This window comes from Zosterops lateralis (genome assembly GCF_965231275.1).
Source record: "Zosterops lateralis genome assembly, chromosome: 24".
In the NCBI taxonomy this organism is placed as follows: Eukaryota; Metazoa; Chordata; class Aves; order Passeriformes; family Zosteropidae; genus Zosterops; species Zosterops lateralis.
This window is the reverse complement of record NC_139784.1, coordinates 4,308,302-4,326,552: the sequence shown is the minus strand read 5'-3', so window position 1 is coordinate 4,326,552 and position 18,251 is coordinate 4,308,302. Positions and strand designations below refer to the sequence as shown.

The 18,251-nt window shown below is 44.6% G+C and overlaps 2 protein-coding genes across 2 annotated transcripts; both read right to left on the bottom strand.

The window, feature by feature from the left end:
- Nucleotides 1-5,314: 5,314 nt before the first annotated feature.
- Nucleotides 5,315-8,634, bottom strand: LOC310918842 (keratin, type I cytoskeletal 19-like; the record flags this gene model as incomplete). Its single annotated transcript, XM_083877815.1, has 8 exons — nt 5,315-5,334; nt 5,747-5,835; nt 5,997-6,223; nt 6,316-6,441; nt 6,603-6,764; nt 6,964-7,120; nt 7,310-7,392; nt 8,182-8,634. The coding sequence occupies 8 exons, from the start codon at nt 8,632-8,634 to the stop codon at nt 5,315-5,317; spliced, it is 1,317 nt and encodes a 438-aa protein (XP_083733941.1).
- Nucleotides 8,635-11,618: 2,984 nt separating this feature from the next.
- Nucleotides 11,619-17,300, bottom strand: LOC310918588 (keratin, type I cytoskeletal 17-like; the record flags this gene model as incomplete). The annotated part of the gene is made up of 8 exons (XM_083877491.1): nt 11,619-11,926; nt 12,379-12,737; nt 13,481-13,707; nt 13,924-14,049; nt 14,403-14,564; nt 15,172-15,328; nt 15,760-15,842; nt 16,623-17,300. 8 exons carry the CDS (start codon nt 17,298-17,300, stop codon nt 11,901-11,903), a joined length of 1,818 nt encoding a protein of 605 aa, XP_083733617.1. The 3' UTR covers nt 11,619-11,900.
- Between the last annotated feature and the right edge of the window lie 951 nt (nt 17,301-18,251).

Below are 18,251 nucleotides of genomic sequence, written 5' to 3'. Positions count from 1 at the left end.
GGTGAAGGGATCAGATATGCAGCCCCAGATGCAAAGCTCTGCACAGCGAGATACAGGAAATCAAAGTGCAGCGGGCCGTCCTTGCTGGTGGCTCTTTATACCTGCCCGGTGGGTGTCACCTGCCAGGCAGTCCAGCTTCCCATGGGCTTTGCCAGCCATAGTGTTCATGCCGAAAGTGATGTGCTAAGGGGAATTTCTTTTGGGGCTTGGGACAGCCCTTCCCCCAGGTCTTGGGTTTGCATGCTGATTCACACCAAGCCTGCACTGCAATTTCGGGTGGGTGGCTGTGAGTTAGATTTTGTTGGAGATAGTTTGTTGCTGGCTACTTAGTGAGTGAGAGTCATTTTAATGAGTGTTCTTTGTTCTTTGGAGTAATTTTTTTTTCTTCTTCCTGAAAACAAGCACCACCTAATCTCTCTGCTTTAATTTCAGAGTTGGAGAAGTATGAACTCAGGCACCCTTTGCATCAGGCTGGTTCGAATTGGCCTGCGGAACTTCTGGAAACAGAATCTCAAGAATTTAGGCACTTCTCTAGAAAATAAAGGTCAGCGTGGGCACTGTCTCTCAGAGTACTTAGTGGTACTAAGTGGTACTCATCACAGTGGAGTGAGCTTAACAGCAGCAATGTTATTTTTGTTCTCACCAAACTCTAGTGGCATCACTTCCAGGAAATCCCTCTGTCTCATACGCATGCAGTGATGCCATTTTAAAGTTGTGAGTTTTTAAAGATTCTTGTGCAAATTTCCAGTCATTCAGAGATTATCTTAAACTGAAATATGTTTGTGAAATCTATATGGCTGCATTGGCTGTATCCTAGGAGAGGAAAGAAAGGATTTGGCTTGGCCAGATGGAAGCTGAGGTTGTTATCAGCTGGCTCTTGAGGAAGGAGGAACCAGGGCTATTTGAAATACAGAACAATCCTGTTGTCCATGCAGGAAAGGGCACAGTCTGGATTTGAGTGTGTTTGGGCTGGAAACTAAGAGGAAATTTTTAACTATGGGAGGCAGAAGTTTCCATGGCAGGAGCTGTGGATGGAAGAGAGAGTTTCAAGTCTGATCTCAGTCAGCTGATGTTGGGGATTTTATCCTTGTATAACAGAGGTAGCTGTGATGACCCTCTAGATCCCCCTTACCTCTGGTCTTTTGTCCCTAGGTGCTGAATGACTGCACCATTTCTGTAAGGGGGCAGATTGTGATAAGCCCTTCTTTGCAAAGGAAATTTTGCCTTTAAATAACTTTCAGAAAATGTGAATTTTAAGTCTGAAAGACAAGGGGCATCATTATATGAGGGGTGAACTTTGATGGGAATCCATCTCTACTCAGAAGTTGTAATTTATCCATTCGTTTTGTTGTTGGTTTCTCCATTTGTGCTGTTACTTACACACACCCTGCAGTTGTGGCTCAAGCAGGATTTTTTTTCTTAGCCACAATGGTTATGAGATCCATAAAAGTTACTAATGTGTGTTATGGCTGACTGAAGAATCATGGAAAACCATTCACCCTCTTTCTTGACACACCACCACCCCCGTATCACAGATAATGTAATCCTTTGATCTGCATAATTATGCAGCATGATTGTTGTTTTATTGGTAGCTCTCTAATTCTCTGCACGTCAGAACCAGGTGCTTTGCATATGTTATTGAGACTGAGTCATCATTATTAAAAAAATAAAAATTATTTTCTCACCGGGTGTGAATCCTTAGTCATATTTTCCTCATTAGATTGTTGAAATGCACTTTTATTCTCTCCTATGAGATGTTTATTGCTGATTGGCGTTAGTGCCAGAGGTGTTGATTTTATATCTCCTTCTCGGCATCGTTGCATCACAACAACCGACCCAACAATTTCTGACATTTCCCAATGCTGTAATTTCATACTGTCACCTGGTGCCTTTTCTCTGTCTCTCTGTTCCTCTCTTCTTTTTTTGAACAGGCGATCTAACCATCCTTACTGCCATAGCTGCATCCCAAACATTTAATCTCTAGACTTTCTGTTCTATAACTTGGGGGTACTTCCTTGCCTCCATGTGCATTTCTGGTCACTGTCCTGTGTACATGGCTCTTGGCCTGAGTTGGCTGTTGTGTGTGAGTTTAGACCTGATTTACTTCACAAGCCAGAAGAGCCAGGACTGTTCAGGAGCCATTACCTTTCATGGTCCTTGTGATGACAGAAGGAGGTCAGACATGTTCTGCTGTAGAAGATGTTGAGACTTCTCGGCTATTCAAAGGTGCTCTAAGAGCTTTGAAATCACATCTTCCGCTTTTTCTCATAGTGCACCCCATGGACTGCTGCAAGTCAGAAGTTTGTTTGAGGTACGAGTGCTGTGAATCCTTTCCCAGTGCTGTTTTCTCACTGGTCAAGTTGCATGCTGTGCCACAAACAGATACTCCAAATTGGCAGAAGAACCAAAAGCAGCCTGTGGTTTCCACAGAGGCTGTGAAGCCATTACTAGATGTATGTCTTCAGTCACACAAGAGGGAGAGGACAATCCTAAATACAATTACTGGTAATTAATTCTACAGTAAATGAGTCAAATGTGGTTTTGGTAAGAAGAGTGCTACTCCCAAGAGTTTCGTCAGGAGCTGCATTTGTACATTCCTCATCCGTCATCCATTGCCCTGCAGCATCACTCAACTTGTGCATTTGTTCAATTCATTCAGAGCTGTAAGATTTCCACAACCCCCCATTCTGGGTTCATCTTTCTCTTATGTCAGTCCATGGGGTGCACTCATAAACTTGCATATGTATAGACCTACAGAAAATCCTATTAAATGTGAGCTATTTTATTTCTGTAGTTGATCTAAATCATTACTCATAGTCCTTCCTACCACTGAAAAAGGACAAATTTAGAGATACTTCCCAAGGGAAATTAAACTCTTCCAGCAAAAGGATCCTTTCCTGTTCTCTTTTTGTCTACCTGCTTCCATGTGCTCCTGTTATTGATGTTGATTAATGGAATTTTAAATTCCTCCCTGCCAAAGCCTTTTTTTTCCTGTCCTCTACATCTTTTCAGAGCACTAAGCACGTGTATGGCTTTTTCTAAGAACATGGATGAATGAAGTGAGCACCAGGAGCAGGCAGTGGTGTCAGAATACCTGATCACAGAAATAGCACAAGGTTTCTGGAGCACCTGCCAGCCTTAGAGAGCAGCTGTGGGTCTTGCTGTGCCTTGGCACACTTGTTGTGTGTGTTGTCCCTAGGACAGGGCTTGGCCCATCCCAGGTGGGAGTTAGTGCCCTGTGGATCAGCAGGAATGTGTGGAGGGCATTGTGCTGTCAGGAGCAGGACTCCACAGGGAGCTGATCCTGCTGTAGGGATTCCTGAGGACTCTCCCCAGTGCCACCTACTGCACCAAGACCTCACACTCCCAAATCGGCTCAGAAATGGGGACAGACACTGCAGCTCTGGAGTTCCCTGGGATTCTCTGGGTGAGGACTGTATTTTTTATCATTCTGATGCTTCTCTGTGCTTCTGGAACATTAGATGGAAGTAACCTTTCAGTTCTTTAGCTATATACATTAACTGTAGTTTAAAGCTCCATAATTTGGCTTCAAAAGAGATGCCTCCTTCAGCTGCTTTGGCTACAGTAAATACAGCTGAGACCTGAGTGAAATACAGTAAATACAGCTCAGCCTCTGGAGACAAAAGTCATGTTTGTATTTGCTTTACATCACTTTCTATACTGTTAGAACCTGAAATGAACTTTTTATTCATTGTATACAGGCTTTTATTCACACAAATTCCAGATACTGGACGGATAAAAGTCAGTTTTTAAACAGCAGTAGAAAGTGTATTCTTTGTGGACACTCACTGCAGGCTGCAGTCAGGGTGCTGTGCTGGCAGAGCAAAGGCATATGGTAACTGAAAGAAGACCTGGACAAAATCAAACTCTTATAAGCTGGTTATCATGAGAAAGTGTTTAATTTCATTACCCTAACAGATCAATCCTTCAGTCTGAAATGAAATGGGAAATACTAGAAACCAGGTTTAATCAGTGGGGAAGGGACGAATCTGTAAGTGATACATGGCTGATTTCGTGTATCTGGTGCACAACATTGAGAGACTGAAAAGGGGCTTCACTGTGATCTTCAGAAAGCAAAATACATCTAAAGGAGCTGCCCTAATTTAGTATTGCTCTCTCATCTCTAATTTTGTTTCATATTTTATGTTCTTAAGCAGTAAAAGATACCTTCAGTGAAAGGAATGTATCTCTCATTTCTCTTAAGGCAGAGTATCATCAGCCAGCTGCATATAGTAACAGAAATTGGGTTCTTGGTATTATATATATTATAGCATTTAAATTGAAATTTCCATCATAAAGCATTGGAATGTTTTTGGTGCATGACACTGAAGGAAACAGACCCATTGTTTTGCTGTCTGTTTTTCCTAAGCCAGCAATATGTAATTCTTTGTGCAACAAATGGTGTAGAAATACTTGTGAGGAAGCCCCTCATGCTGGAACAACCTCTCCTGAGTCACACCTCCCTTCCCACAGAGCTCCAGCTGTGATGAAATTAATGGACTCAGATAAGTCACAGTAGTACCGCTGGGCACAGTTTAGTCAATTAACAGTTGATTTCCTAAGAGTTACCCATCCTTTGTGTTTTCTTTCCCTTTCGCTCACATATTTCATTCTCTTTAGTACAAGTGGCAAGGCAAGGGACCAGAAAGCAATCCCTTAGTGACCATTAAAAAACAGTGGTAAATGTTTTTAACATCTCAGGAAGGAGAAACAATTGTGTCAAGAACTGACAACAAGATTTCTATTTTCAACCTTATACCTCTTGCTTGTGAAGAGAGAGTTCTGCCAGTCTCACCCAGGAGTTTCCCTAGGCAGAGACTGGCTGTTTTCTCATCTCACACAGTCATGGTCACACTTCCTGATATTTCCTTTCACTCAGTGGTTCTGTCCCAGCACTGTGTCCATTTTCCTGGTGCAAAATGGACTGTACTGAGACCATGTACCCCGTACAACTGCACAGCCCGTGTTTGGTGGTTGATTTGGGTAAGTACCCACACGAGGTTGATTAAATTCATTTTCTCAGACATGTTGTGATTTGCATTGCAGACATAAAGGTTTATTAGAGCAGAGTTACCAGCAGAGTGTGAGGCCTTTAACAAAGAATGAGTTGCCAAAGACAAGTTGAGTAAGCCAAGCATTGCAGGGCAGAGGAAGGGGTGCTGGGGTAGGTGGCCAGGCTCATCTTCCAAACCCTTCCCGCTGCCTCGGCTGTGGTGCAGAAACTCTTGGGTGTCTTTTGCCGCCCACGGTCGGTTCATCTCAGCTGGACAGTGCCAGGGTCGCTGCTGCTGCTCTAGCACACTCTTGACTGCCCTGTGTGAACAAAGAGCAAATCGGTGCCTTGAGGGGAAATCTGAGCATTCCTGCTGAGTGCAATTCTTACACCTGACAGTGTCAGCAGCAGAGGCGCAGAGGCTCCATGCCCAGCAGCACTCTGGGTGCTTTCTCAGAACTGTATTTTTTTATTATTCCAGTAAGCAAAAAGCATTTCCAATAAAGTTTATAAACTGTATTTTACATTTAAGCAGAGGGAAGAGCAACACTTGCTGTATTTTAACTCCTGATTCTGCTGCAGCAGAGTAATGAGGTTTCTCACTCCTGGACTAATGGACCTCAGAATCTTTCCCAACCAAAACTACAAAACTTTTTTCTGACCAAATATATTGCAGCCATTGGGGCAGATGTAAGGCACTAATAATCACATGCTTATGAAATGTTGACTTACCTGACATCTCCCCACACTGGGAATGAGAGTAGGAAGCAGAATATGACTGGGAGGATTTTCCACCGCCTTGGAAATTTCCTTGGGAGGCACTGTAAAAAAAACAAACAAACAAGAATTAATCAAAATGGACTAACATTGGACATTCAGTTGAAAGATATGTTGATGTAGCTTCAGGGACAGAAAGTCTCTATTAGTAAATAAGTACATGAGGATTTCTTTGGGCTTCCTTGCTATAATATGAAATACGTACGCAAAATCCTGTGTCCCCTCCTGCAGCAGTGCCCGGTACTGCTGAATCTCTTGCTCCAGGCGGGTTTTTATACCCAGGAGCATCTTGTACTCCTGGCTCTGACCCTCCATCTCACAGCGGATGCTGGCCAGCTCCTCCTCGACAGAGTTGATCTGTGCCTGGATTTGTTGCAGCAGGAAGGTGTAGCGAGATTCAGTTTCTGCCAGGGAGTTTTCCAAAGAGCTTTTCTGGAAAGGCAAACACAGAAGTTGAGGAGCACAGCTCTAGGGCTCTGTGCCCATGCGAAGGAGGGAAGGGCCCTCAGATCCTGCCCACATACTGTGCTGATCTGTGCCTGCAGTTCAATCTCCAGGTTCTGCATCTCGCGCTTCAGCTCAGTGAGCTGGTGGCTACTTGTCTGGATGTCCTGGCTGCTGGAAGTGACCTGCTGATTGACTTCTTGGATCTGCAGAGTGAAACCCCAGAGACACTTTCTGAGACACAAGGGAGCAGATTTGCTGAGTGAGTACTCACATTCCCAGGGAGCCTCTCCCTTTCAGCCAGTCCTGGTACTGCTATGTCAAGTCTCCCACCAAAGGAGACTCCACTCTGGGCATGGCTACATACCTTGACCTCATACCACTGCTCCACCTCCCTGCGGTTCTTTTCAATGATCTGCTCATATTCACTTCTCAGGTCATTGAGAATCTTTGTCAAATCTTCTCCAGGGGCAGCATTGACCTCCACACTCACATCACCACCAGTTTGGGACTGGAGCTGCCTGATTTCCTGCAGGGAGTGCAGAGAGAGACACATGAGAACACACAGGTCATTTGTTGTGCTGGTGACTGTGGGCAAAGCAGTACCAAGGTACAAAGGAATGACAGTTGCATGGCATAGGGTGAAATGCACTTGATATGTGATGGTGGGAGCTGTGAAGAATCAATGGATTATGTCTTTGGCTGTGCTATCTATCATTGGATCATACCTCCTCATGGTTTCTCTTCAGAGCAATCAGCTCATCCTTCAGGGACTCCAGCTCAGATTCCAGTGAAGATCTAACCAGAGTCAGGTCATCCATGAGATTTCTCAGGCCATTGATGTCAGCCTCCACAGTCTGACGAATGACCAGCTCATTCTCATACCTGTGTCACACACAGAGACAGAGAAATGGGGAAATGAGATGCTGACAGTCAATAGCACACATCCTTCTAAGATCAGTATGTCAGTAAAACAGGTTGACTCATTAATACCACCCAAGGTAGTCCTCTCTTGTATTCTGAGACAATGAGAGAGATTTGACAGACATGCAAGTTTCACCAGGAGGTACTCACTTCATTCGGAAGTCATCAGCAGTCATCTTGCTGTTATCAATGTCCAGAAGCATTCTGTTGTTGTCCACAGTAGCAGAAATAATCTGCAAAAGGGGAAGATGGACAGGTGTATTTCTGTGTTCTAGATTTCCAGGACAAGCAGAAAGAAGGCATAAAGATTTGGTAGGGTGTTATTGAGGGTCTTAGGATTGTTTCTTGCAGTAGTGCAAGGGCTATATGGAAGGGTATTGATCCAGATTTACTTTTCAGGGAAGCTTGTGCTATCACACACCATCCTGCCAAATCCATACTCTTCCTTTTCTCAAGTTAGGGGCAGCCCCCATGTTTCCCAAAGAATGTTTGCAGCCCTTTCCATATAAAATACTTCTTCACAGTGTCTGTTTTTTGGTACTGTGTGACCTGATTGTAATGGATGACCTCAGTCCTTCCAGCAGGTGCCTGTAGGAAGGAGTATGCAGGGACAAAGGGAGCTCAGATCCTGCCATCCAGGTGCTTTGGCTTTGCACTCCATCCAGCTGGTCTGGTGGGAGCAGGGGGAAGCACAGCAAAGCACACAGGACTGGTTTGGAGCCACCTGCACAACGTGGGATGTACATTGCATGAGCCAGCGTGTCTGTGGCTGGTGGAGCTCCTGGTGCCTGGGGCTGTGCCCCGTTGCCTGTGGGCTGCTCTGAGGGTTTGCTCACCCAGGGGATGGGAGGTGCAGCTCAGCAGGTTGGTGCCTGCGGTACCACCAGCACGGCCGTCCTGCAGGGGGTAGAGCCTGGGGCTGAGGATGGAGGCAGCAGGAAGGAGCAAAGAGAAAGAAGGAAGGCCTTAGAGGAGAGAGGAGCAGGTGGGAGATGGAGGCAGGTGTGCTAGGATGATCCTACCTGATTTTGGAGTTGTTCAATGGCCTGGTAGTAGGAGCTGTAGTCCTTGGAAACGCTGGGAGCTTGTTTCCTGTACCACTCGCGGATGTTGTGCTCAAGCTGAGCGTTCTCTTCCTCCAGCCTTCGCACCTTCTCCAGGTAAGAGGCCAAGCGGTCGTTGAGGTTCTGCATGGTGACCTTCTCATTGTTGTTGAGCAGCAGGTCGCCGCCAGGGCCGCAGCTGCCCGCAAAGCCGCCGCCAAAGCCCCCGCCCATGCTCAGGCCGCCGATGCTCAGGCCGCCGCCGTAGCCCCCGCAGGCGGCCCCGCCGTAGCTGCCCCCGCCGATCACGGAGGAGGCGTAGCGCCGGCAGGACACGGAGGAGCTGCGGCCGCTGCTGCCACCGCAGGCGCCTCCGCCTCCTCCTCCGCTCCTGTACGAGGTGCTGGATGTTCTCTTGATGCTGCAGCTCATGGTGAAGGGATCAGATATGCAGCCCCAGATGCAAAGCTCTGCACAGCGAGATACAGGAAATCAAAGTGCAGCGGGCCGTCCTTGCTGGTGGCTCTTTATACCTGCCCGGTGGGTGTCACCTGCCAGGCAGTCCAGCTTCCCATGGGCTTTGCCAGCCATGGTGCTCATGCCAAAAATGATGTGCTAAGAGGAATTTTGTCTGAGGTAAGTAAAATGCATTACCATTCAGTGCAAATATGTCTCAGTTGATTCACACCAAGCCTGCACTATAATTTTATGTGGGTGGCTCCTTGTTGGATATTTTGTTGAACAATGTAGTATCTCTCAGTTTCTGTTAATCTGGCAGTAACTTGCTGGTAACGGGAGCCAATGAAATCTCCGTTTCATTTTCTGTGTCCCTCATTTTTTATGTTTTGGAACTCAGTAGTTCAGTTTTGGTCTTCCACCTGAGATCACAGACATGATTCATAACACCACCAGTCTCCAAGAGATTCTTCATTCATTGATTTATTTCAAATTTACATCAGCTTTATAGAAATCTAATGTACCAAAATAAATTTTTTTATGACTGCATTCCCATGTCTGTTACAGAAGAAAAGTTGACTCTGAATTTTTCATTCTGTATTGAATGAGGTCCTGTTGGCATTCTCTGAACATGCAGCATGCGGATCATGGTCTTTTTTCTTTTTGAAGAAAACTCTGTATAACAGCCACAAAAGTAACATTTTGCAAGGGAAAATATATTAAATCTTTTCCTATCAAAGAGCTAATTTTATTTTAATGGCTTTAAATGGACTCAGAGGAAATTGAGAGGAGAAATATTTTACTTTGCATATTTTTATAACTCTATTTAAATAGCAATTTCTCAGAATACATTCTTGAATAATATAATACAATGAAAAAATAAGTTTGATTAAAAGAGCCAAAGATTAGATCTGAAAAAATATCATCATTACCTGAGCTCATTACAGTGAAGAGTGTTTTGCAACCATGACAGAATACCTTGCACCACCCAACAGAGAGTCAGAAATACTTGTGTACTTTTTTCCACTGCCCATGCAATAGGGAATGGCAGTGAGCTGCTTTTTCCACCTTTACTAATCAAGCTTTGTGAAACTGAGAAAAGCCTTGAACAAAAACAAATTTTCAGATTTCCTGCATTAAATATTAGCACTGCAGCTCCTATGGAAGGGTCACTGGGCTGTGCAAAGGAAGCACAAGGAGCTGGTGGGACCTGCTGTGAATTGACATCTCAAAATCAGCTCATCCACAGAGAGTGAGGATGGATTCAACCTATAGGTGTTTTAGGAAGAGGTTCCATATTACAGAAGACGAAATAAGGCCACTCCTCTCTCTGGCTGCAGTTGTGCAGGTTTGTTGACCCTTGGTAACTCTGTTACCCCCGAGGTGCTGCCACCATCGCTGAGACTCTGCCCTGGCTGGCAGTGGGGCTGTCATGGGCTGGCACTGGATCCATTGGACACGGGGAAAGCTTCTGGCAGCTTCTCACAGAAATCCCCCTGTATCCCCTGCTACCCAAACCTTGCCACACAAACCCAATACTGTGCCTTATGGATGTAAAATGGTCTTGAAAATCCTTCCTTTCTTCCACCTGGGTCTCTCAGTAGCTGCTGTCTTTGTTCTGTTTTAACTCCTTCACTGTATGGTGTGTAGCACTTGGTGCCTGTTGGGCAGCAAATAATTAGCAGTCAGGGAAATAAATACTCTTCCAAGGTTAGTTTAAAGCATGGACTGACATCAGTGAAGGTCCCTGTACCTGTCCCTGTCCCTGCACCTGTAGGAGGTGACAATTCAATTCCCTCCCTTAGAGGGCTCTGGAATACGCACAATTCTTAATCCTCAGACCATTTATCATGAACACCATAGCTCTTTCTGGATGGTGTGTGTAGTCCAAGTTTCTAAACCAAAGAAGGAGAAATTAGTGTTACTAGAATCTCACTGTTCCTGTTCTATGTCCTTGGCAGCATTTATGCAGCACAAACTCTGTTTAACAAGCTTGCAAAGGCTCGTTCATGCCAGCATAATGCCAGCACACTTTGGCTTGGTGTAAGTCAAGTGTTTCTGTTTCCCTGAATGGTTTCCAAGTGTTGAGAAAATTTGCATGGCAGTGTGACGTGTATTTCTGGAAATCAATTTTATGTCTATTCGCTCAATCCATGCTTATGTGCATCTGTTGTGTTACTCAGTAGTGCTGCTCCTCTTCTGTGCAACTCACATCCTCTTTCACTCTCAACTCAACCCCTGAGGCCCCTCCCTTGTGTGCAGCCCTGCAGCAGCTCAGCCTGCAAGGTTGTGTGAGATGTACCCTCCTCTTGGGCATCCTCGCTGGAATTTTGGCCCCAGTTGCTGGGATACACTGGTAGCTATATCCAGAAGTGAAGATTCCAGGCCCTTTTACATGTACTTAATTTCTCAGAGGTCGAAGGCAATTGCTGTAAATATTAACATTTTATGGAAATTAACTTTGTAAAGTTCCTATAAATTATATTTCCCTTTCACTTCTTATCAGTTCAAAACAAGATCCCTTATCTGTGCATTTCCAGGTTAAACCAATGAGTATCCCTCAAGGTTTTGTGAATTGAAACGTTAGCTTCATTTTACAACTACAGCTCTGTAATCATTAGTGTTCCTATGTGGACACTCATGTGCTGCCAACATCATTAGGATCATTGAGCACTGAGGTTCTGCAGTCCCTTTAAGGCTGATATTCATCTGTTGGGTCTCAGAGCTCAGCTCACAAGAATATCTGACACATGATTAAAAAACAAAGGCACAGCCCAAGAAGATTCTAATCTGCCCTGACTGCTCAGAAATTGTGTTTTAACTATAAATTTTGTTATCAACTACTGGAGTGTATCATCAGCCTCTCTACTTGGAGGTGTCTTGGCATAGCTTTGTGTTTTCTAAGTGTTTATACCTACAGAAGGAAAGAAAAACTCCACACAGGATTCTGGTTGCATCAGACAGAAATTAAATTTTATTAGAGACATTTTCCTGATTCAGAGCAACCTGAGTACCAGACAGGTTGGATCTGTAAAGCAGCAGTTTGAGTGCCAGTGACCAAAGCTTCAGAGCTTTGTGAGCAGAAGAAGCACAGAGCATGCAGGGCAGGGGGAGAGGTGGCATCTGCAACTCCCAGGAACTGTTCAGAGCATCATCTTTCCTTGGCAGTGTGGGGAATGCAGCAGATTTGAGCCAGTTTCTTTTTGGAAGGTCTTGCACTGGAGGATCCTTGATATATCTTCTTAGTCAAAAGATGTTCTTCCATATCCTGTTTAAAGACAAAACAAGCATGAACTTCATTAGTCCTGGCACTGAATGTGCGAGATACCAGTAACCCCCAGACATTAGGATTATGTGGGAGTGGCCATAAGCATTCCAAAAGCAAATAGCAAAACTCCAGCATGGCACAAAGGCTGTGGGATTTATGAGGTTCTGCAAAGAATGACACAGATGAAAAAAAACCAGCTGAGGTTAAACTACAGGATCAGCTGATATCACCCACAAAATGGAATAGAAATGGCCTGTGTGCTCTGGAAGTGGAGTTGATCCTTTGCATGCAAAGAGGAAAGAATTGTTAGTAACAGTAAATGTAATACTTTCCAGAAATTTTACTTTATCCTCAGTACTATTTGCATCTAGAAGAGTGTGTTGGTATAAATTAGTGCATAAATTAGTCAGGATGTGACTGAGAGGACACTATACCCACACCATAGTTCTCACCTTGGCTTTCACCGCCAGTTCTGCAGGACTGGGAAGATGAAGAGTAGGAGTGGGAACTGCTGATGCCTCCTGAGGTTCTTCCTCCTCCTCCTCCTCCAATGCATCCACCACTGCTTCCCCCTCCCATTCCTCCGCTTCCTCCTCCCATTCCTCCACTTCCTCCTCCCATTCCACCTCCACCACTTCCTCCTCCTATTCCTCCTGCACAACTTCCTCCTCCCATTCCGCTGCCACCACCTCCATATCCGCCACTCATGCCACCACCTCCTCCTCTTCCTCCTCCAGAATAGCCACCACCTCCAATTCTACCACCACCCATGCCTCCTCCCATGCCTCCTCCCATTCCTCCTGATGGGATTCTGCAAAGAGAGAGAAAGAGGGGAAAAAAAAAAAAAGGTTAATTAATAACACTTTGCCATCTGAAGGTCATTAAGCTACAGCTGTTGCCCAGAAGACAGCACCTCTCTGGGCTGTACTGCTGGTTAGAACCTAGCACTGCACAGCAAAACAGCTGAGGCAGTGCCAAAAGTTATCCTCTCTTTCAGCTTCAACTTGAATGTAAGAGCTTTTGCTTTTCCCACATTCTGCCTAGGGATTCCTTGCAGTATTTGGCACATACATCAGTGTATGACTCAAAATCAGAAAGAAGAGAATGAAACTTTAGCTGTTGTTTCAGGCACCATTTCCGAGAAGAAATTGGCACACTGTGTGAGGCTGAAGTAGCTTGAACTTTCAGAAACTTTTATAAAGATTTGGAAAACTTTGGTTGGTTTTTTGGTTTAGTGGGTTTTTTTTGTTTGTTTGTTTACAGTCTTTTCCTGCCTTTTCAGTTGCTGGCTTTCCTGGAACCAGGCTCTCTTACATGAGTTTCCTTGTCCAGCCCCAAACTGGTAGTTCAGAATTTCTGCATTAATTTTTCTTCACATGAGTTATATTCTGAACAGAATGAAGTATCTCACACCTGGGAGGTGATTGGCCAAGACAGCTGCACCATCCTTATTTCAGTACAAAATCTGTTTTGCACGTCTGGACTGTTACATTTCCTGCCGGTGACTGACCAGCAGTTGGGTGTCACACAGTGCTGTGTTCTGTCAATACGTACACAAGGTCCTGTGCCCCCTCCTGCAGCAGTGTCCGGTACTGCTGGATCTCCTGCTCCAGGCGGGTCTTGATGCCCAGGAGCATCTTGTACTCCTCGTTCTGGCTCTCCATCTCACAGCGGATGCTGGCCAGCTCCTCCTCCAAGGGCCCGATCATGCCCTGGATCTGCTGCAGCTGCATGTTGTAGCGACGTTCTGTGTCTTCCAGGTTGGATTGCAGAGAGTCGATCTGCAAAGGGAAAACAAAATGCAGTGTTTGTGGGAATGTGGTGACTTTAACTTATTTTTGTGGGAAAACAGGAGACCTTCACCAATCCTCAGAAAAAAGTGTGTCATTGAAGAATAAGCAATCCAGTATCCTCTTCTCCTTGGAAGGATTACTTGCTGGCTATAGCTCTTCTCACATACAGACTGTGTCATGGGTGAAGCAAATGCTTTTCCTTACCATGCTGATCTGTGACTGCAGCTCAATCTCCAGACTCTGATATTCACGCCTCAGCTCAGAGATCTGCTGGTTGCTTGATTGTATCTCCTGGCCACTTGAGTGGACTTGTTGAGTAACTTCTTCCATCTGAAAAATTAACATCCAAAATTGAGACATTTTTCATAATTAGAAAACATTGTGGGGTTATTATAAAAGTATCAAGAAATCAATTAATAAAAATAAAGATGCCATGCAGATTGTTTATTTCCCACAAGCCACTCTGCAAACACCCTGGTAATTCACTGGCTGCTGGAACACAAAGACTCTACCTATTTTACCACATAACTGATATTCCAGGACTGACCTGTTGTAGGAAACTGCCTAAAGTAATTTAGAGTTATTGTCCCTTAAATAGCAGATGATAAGTTGCCTTTCACCAGCTGTAAATAGGTCCAATACTTTGTGAAAGATTTAATTACCAAAGCCTGACTGTGCTTTACCTTGGTTTCATACCAGCTTTCCACCTCCTTCCGGTTGTTCTCAATGAGCCTCTCGTACTCGCTGCGCATTTCATTTAATTTTTCCATTAAGTTAATGCCAGGAGTAGCATTGACTTCCACATTGACATCGCCACCAGACTGGCCCTGCAGTCCTCTCATTTCCTGAAAAAAAAAAATCATAAAACCCCCATGAAGTTCTCAAAGGGTGAAGGTAAGGAGGAATGGCATCAGTTCAAGTAAAGGGAAGGAAAAGGACATAGATCCTCACACAGCCCATGACTCCAGCAAAAGGGCCTTGCCTGCCCTTGCCATAGAACAATTCTGTCATTCCTGAGTCTCCAGTGCTCACAGCCAGGCACTGCATGCACAGTGACCCTGGCACTGCCTCCACAGGGTTGTAAGGAATTCTATGCAGTGCAGTCATTGTGGGAATCCTTTCTTCTCAGTGGGGAATCTCACTGAAGGGAGTAAAAATGCTTTATTTTGACTCTTCCATATAGTCTCTCCAATTTTCCTTCCATGAGTGCAGCAAGCAAACTGTAGTTTGTACTGAAAGCCATTCATCCCCCTGGTCTCACGTGTTGACCTGTGTCTCATGACACGAGCTGTGGGCAGCTATGCCCTCTACACACTCCTCAATATCAAACCCAGCTTGTGTCAAGTTGGATGATCAAAACCAGTGGCCAAAACCTGGTTACTGTTGGTGGAGAAAATGAGGGGAAATTCTTTAAGTGTTGGGTTGCCTTTATTGAAGTGTGAAGAAACTTACCTCTTCGTGGTTCTTCTTCAGGAAGATCAGTTCCTCTCTCAGGGACTCAAATTGTGTCTCCAAATCAGATTTGGACAGAGTCAGTTGATCCAAAAGTGGGCGTAATCCATTGATATCACTTGCCACACTCTGGTGGAGAGTGTATTCAGTCTCATACCTGAATGACAGACAAGAAAGAGAATAAAAGTGCTGCCAGACCTCTTTTTTGGTATCTCAGTTATGGACAGTTCTCATCTTATATCTGATCAATTCTTAGAAAAAAAGGACCCCATTCTCTTTCTGTCTCCAATAGCTGTGTTTGATTTCATTACAGTTTTTCTCTGTGAGATTTATACCATGAGGATCATGTTTATAAATGTACATGCAAGGACAGAGAAACTTAGAATGGGGTCCCTTAAATGTGTCTCTTCAAGAACTTGTCTGGAGAAAAATAATAATGAAAACCCAAAACAGTCCTTCTCAGAATGCTCTTCTCTATTCTGTGATCGTAGCCAAAAGTCTCCAGTTTCTACAAAGATTAATTGGCAATGGAAACTCATGGGGATAAAGGGAGGCAAAGTGGATGGAGCCAGGAAGGGAGTGACTCACTTCAGTCTGAAGTCATCCACAGTCATTCTGGTGTTGTCCATGTCAAGAAGCATCCTGTTAAGGTCCACATTTGCACCAACAATCTGAAAGGGAGCAGGCAGGTGTTATTCAGTCAGTTGTCTTTTCAGTCCAACAACAGAGACAAGAAACACTTATGCACAAACACCTTGCAGAAAGGGTTTATGGCAATGTCAATCCTTCAAACCTGACTAGAGCTGCAGGAGCTATTGAGAGAGATGAGTTTATTGCTTCCAGATAAAACAAAGTGCCTTTATTGTTAACTTTGGTTTACAAATATCCATTAAAAATGCCTTGTTGGAAAGGATAATTAAATTAACTTCTCATATTTAAAAAAGAAAAAATAAACAAACAAACAACCCCAACCAACAAAAAAGAGTGGGAAAGCAGAATTTCCATTACTTTTGAGAATAGACATGTTCACACAAGAGATACATGACTGTTAAATGGCTGAGGACAGGAATGAGACTAACTGCACATGCCGGCTCATCCTGTATATTCACAAAAACATCCAATTAATATGGCAATAATAGCATGACAAAAGCAAGGATTAAATCTACTTTTCAAGAGTGAAGAACGAGCGAGCAGCAGCCCAGCATTGAAGGGAGCATGGCACAGGCCGTGTTATGGGGCACTGGTGCTGATCTAGCACTGCATCCAGCAATGTTTCCTGCACCAAATACACATGTGGCAGAACACGTGGACAGGAGCTGTCCTCCACACCACTCTGCTTCCTGACTAAATCACAGCACAGGGAATATTGCCCCAAGCAGGGACCTTGTGCTGCATGAGGAAAGTGCCCTTCCAATAAGTACCTGTTCCAAGTTAGTCAAAATGCATCATACCTGGTTTTGCAGCTCTTCAATTGTCCTGTAATATTGGCTGTAATCCTTGCTCTGAGAGGGAGCCTGATTTTTGTACCACTCCCTGATCAGCTGCTCAAGTTGGGAATTTTCTTCCTCCAAGCGTCGCACTTTATCCATGTACGACGCCAGGCGGTCATTGAGGTTCTGCATGGTCAGCTTCTCGTTGGTGGAGAGCAAGCCAGAATCCTCCCCAAAGCCCATCCCGCCAAAACTGCCTCCGCCATAGCTGCCACCACCACCAAAGCCACCGCTACCCCCAAAGCCACTAAATCCACCTCCACCGTATCCACCACCTCCCATTCCCCCAAATCCACCACCTCCTGATCCAAATCCTCCTCCCATACTTCCACAGCTCATTCCTCCTCCATAACTGCCGCCGCTCATTCTCCCCCCGTAGCTACTGCGGCTGATCCTGCCACAGCTGCCGCTGCTGAAGCCCCCCCCATAGCTGCTCCTGGAGCCTCCTCCACCAAAGCTTCTCCCAGAAAAGCCCCCGCCGCCTCCAGAAGAGGTGTATCTCCTTGAGGACACTGAGGAGTATCCACCAGACCTACCCCCTCCACCACCTCCACCACTGCATCTTCCACCACCACCACCTCCTCCCCCTCCACTGCTAATTCTAATGGTGCTGCTCGAAGATTTGGTGCCACAGCTCATGGTGGCAGCAGGCAAGAGTCAAACCACAACCCCAAATTTAGCTGCACAGCCCGATAAGCTTCAGGACTGCAAATTTTCATCCCCAGCCCTCTCTATTTATGCACTTGACACTGGGTGTCACCATCAGGGTGTTTCCTTCTCCCAGGGCATTTACCAAACTTCTTGTTTGTGCCAAGAATAATTTGCTGAACAGTATTTTTGTGCAGCTATCTCAAGCAATCCAGCCCACAGCTGGGCTTCTGAGGTTTGGTTAAGGTTGAATATTTCACTTCTTGGCAGCATTATTTTAGTTTAGTGATTTCTGGAATAGGTACTTCCTTTGCTAAGGTTCTGTAGCTGCTCTTGCTAAAACCTTGTTTGGTTTTTTTTACTCTTTCCAACTTTGTGCATTTCAGATTTTCTACACAGCTTATGTTCCATTTCTCACCATACATGCTAGTGGAAGAGTTTTATTAATAGGATTGTGTGACTTGTCTGTAAAGATTGTTCAACTTGTGTATCCCTGCCAGCACTTGAGAACATCTTATTTAATATGAACAAACTATTTCAAGCAAGGCAGAGGGATTCTTGTTTAAAAATCAAAATTCCTCCTTTGTGAAGAAAGCGCTAAGGCAGCACACAGTCAGCCAAGTCCAAGAATTCAAAAAGAAAAATAATATTGGACTTTTTTCACCAAAGCACTGTTGATCTAAAATAGAAGGAAGATCAAGGATGTGTTAATTGTATTATAAAGTCAATTGTATCCAAATTAGAAATTGTTTTATTGCAGACAATGATTTAAAAACTAGTGTGTGGGAAGACTTTTTATCATTTAATATAAAGCAGCTCACTCTCTCTATTGTTAATGTGTCATATATTGTAGGTGATAAAGTAATTATAGCTACTGTTCTTAAAGCAAAGATTCTTGAGATTAAAATAGCATCCTGAGAGAAAAGCTGAAAGACTTTTTAC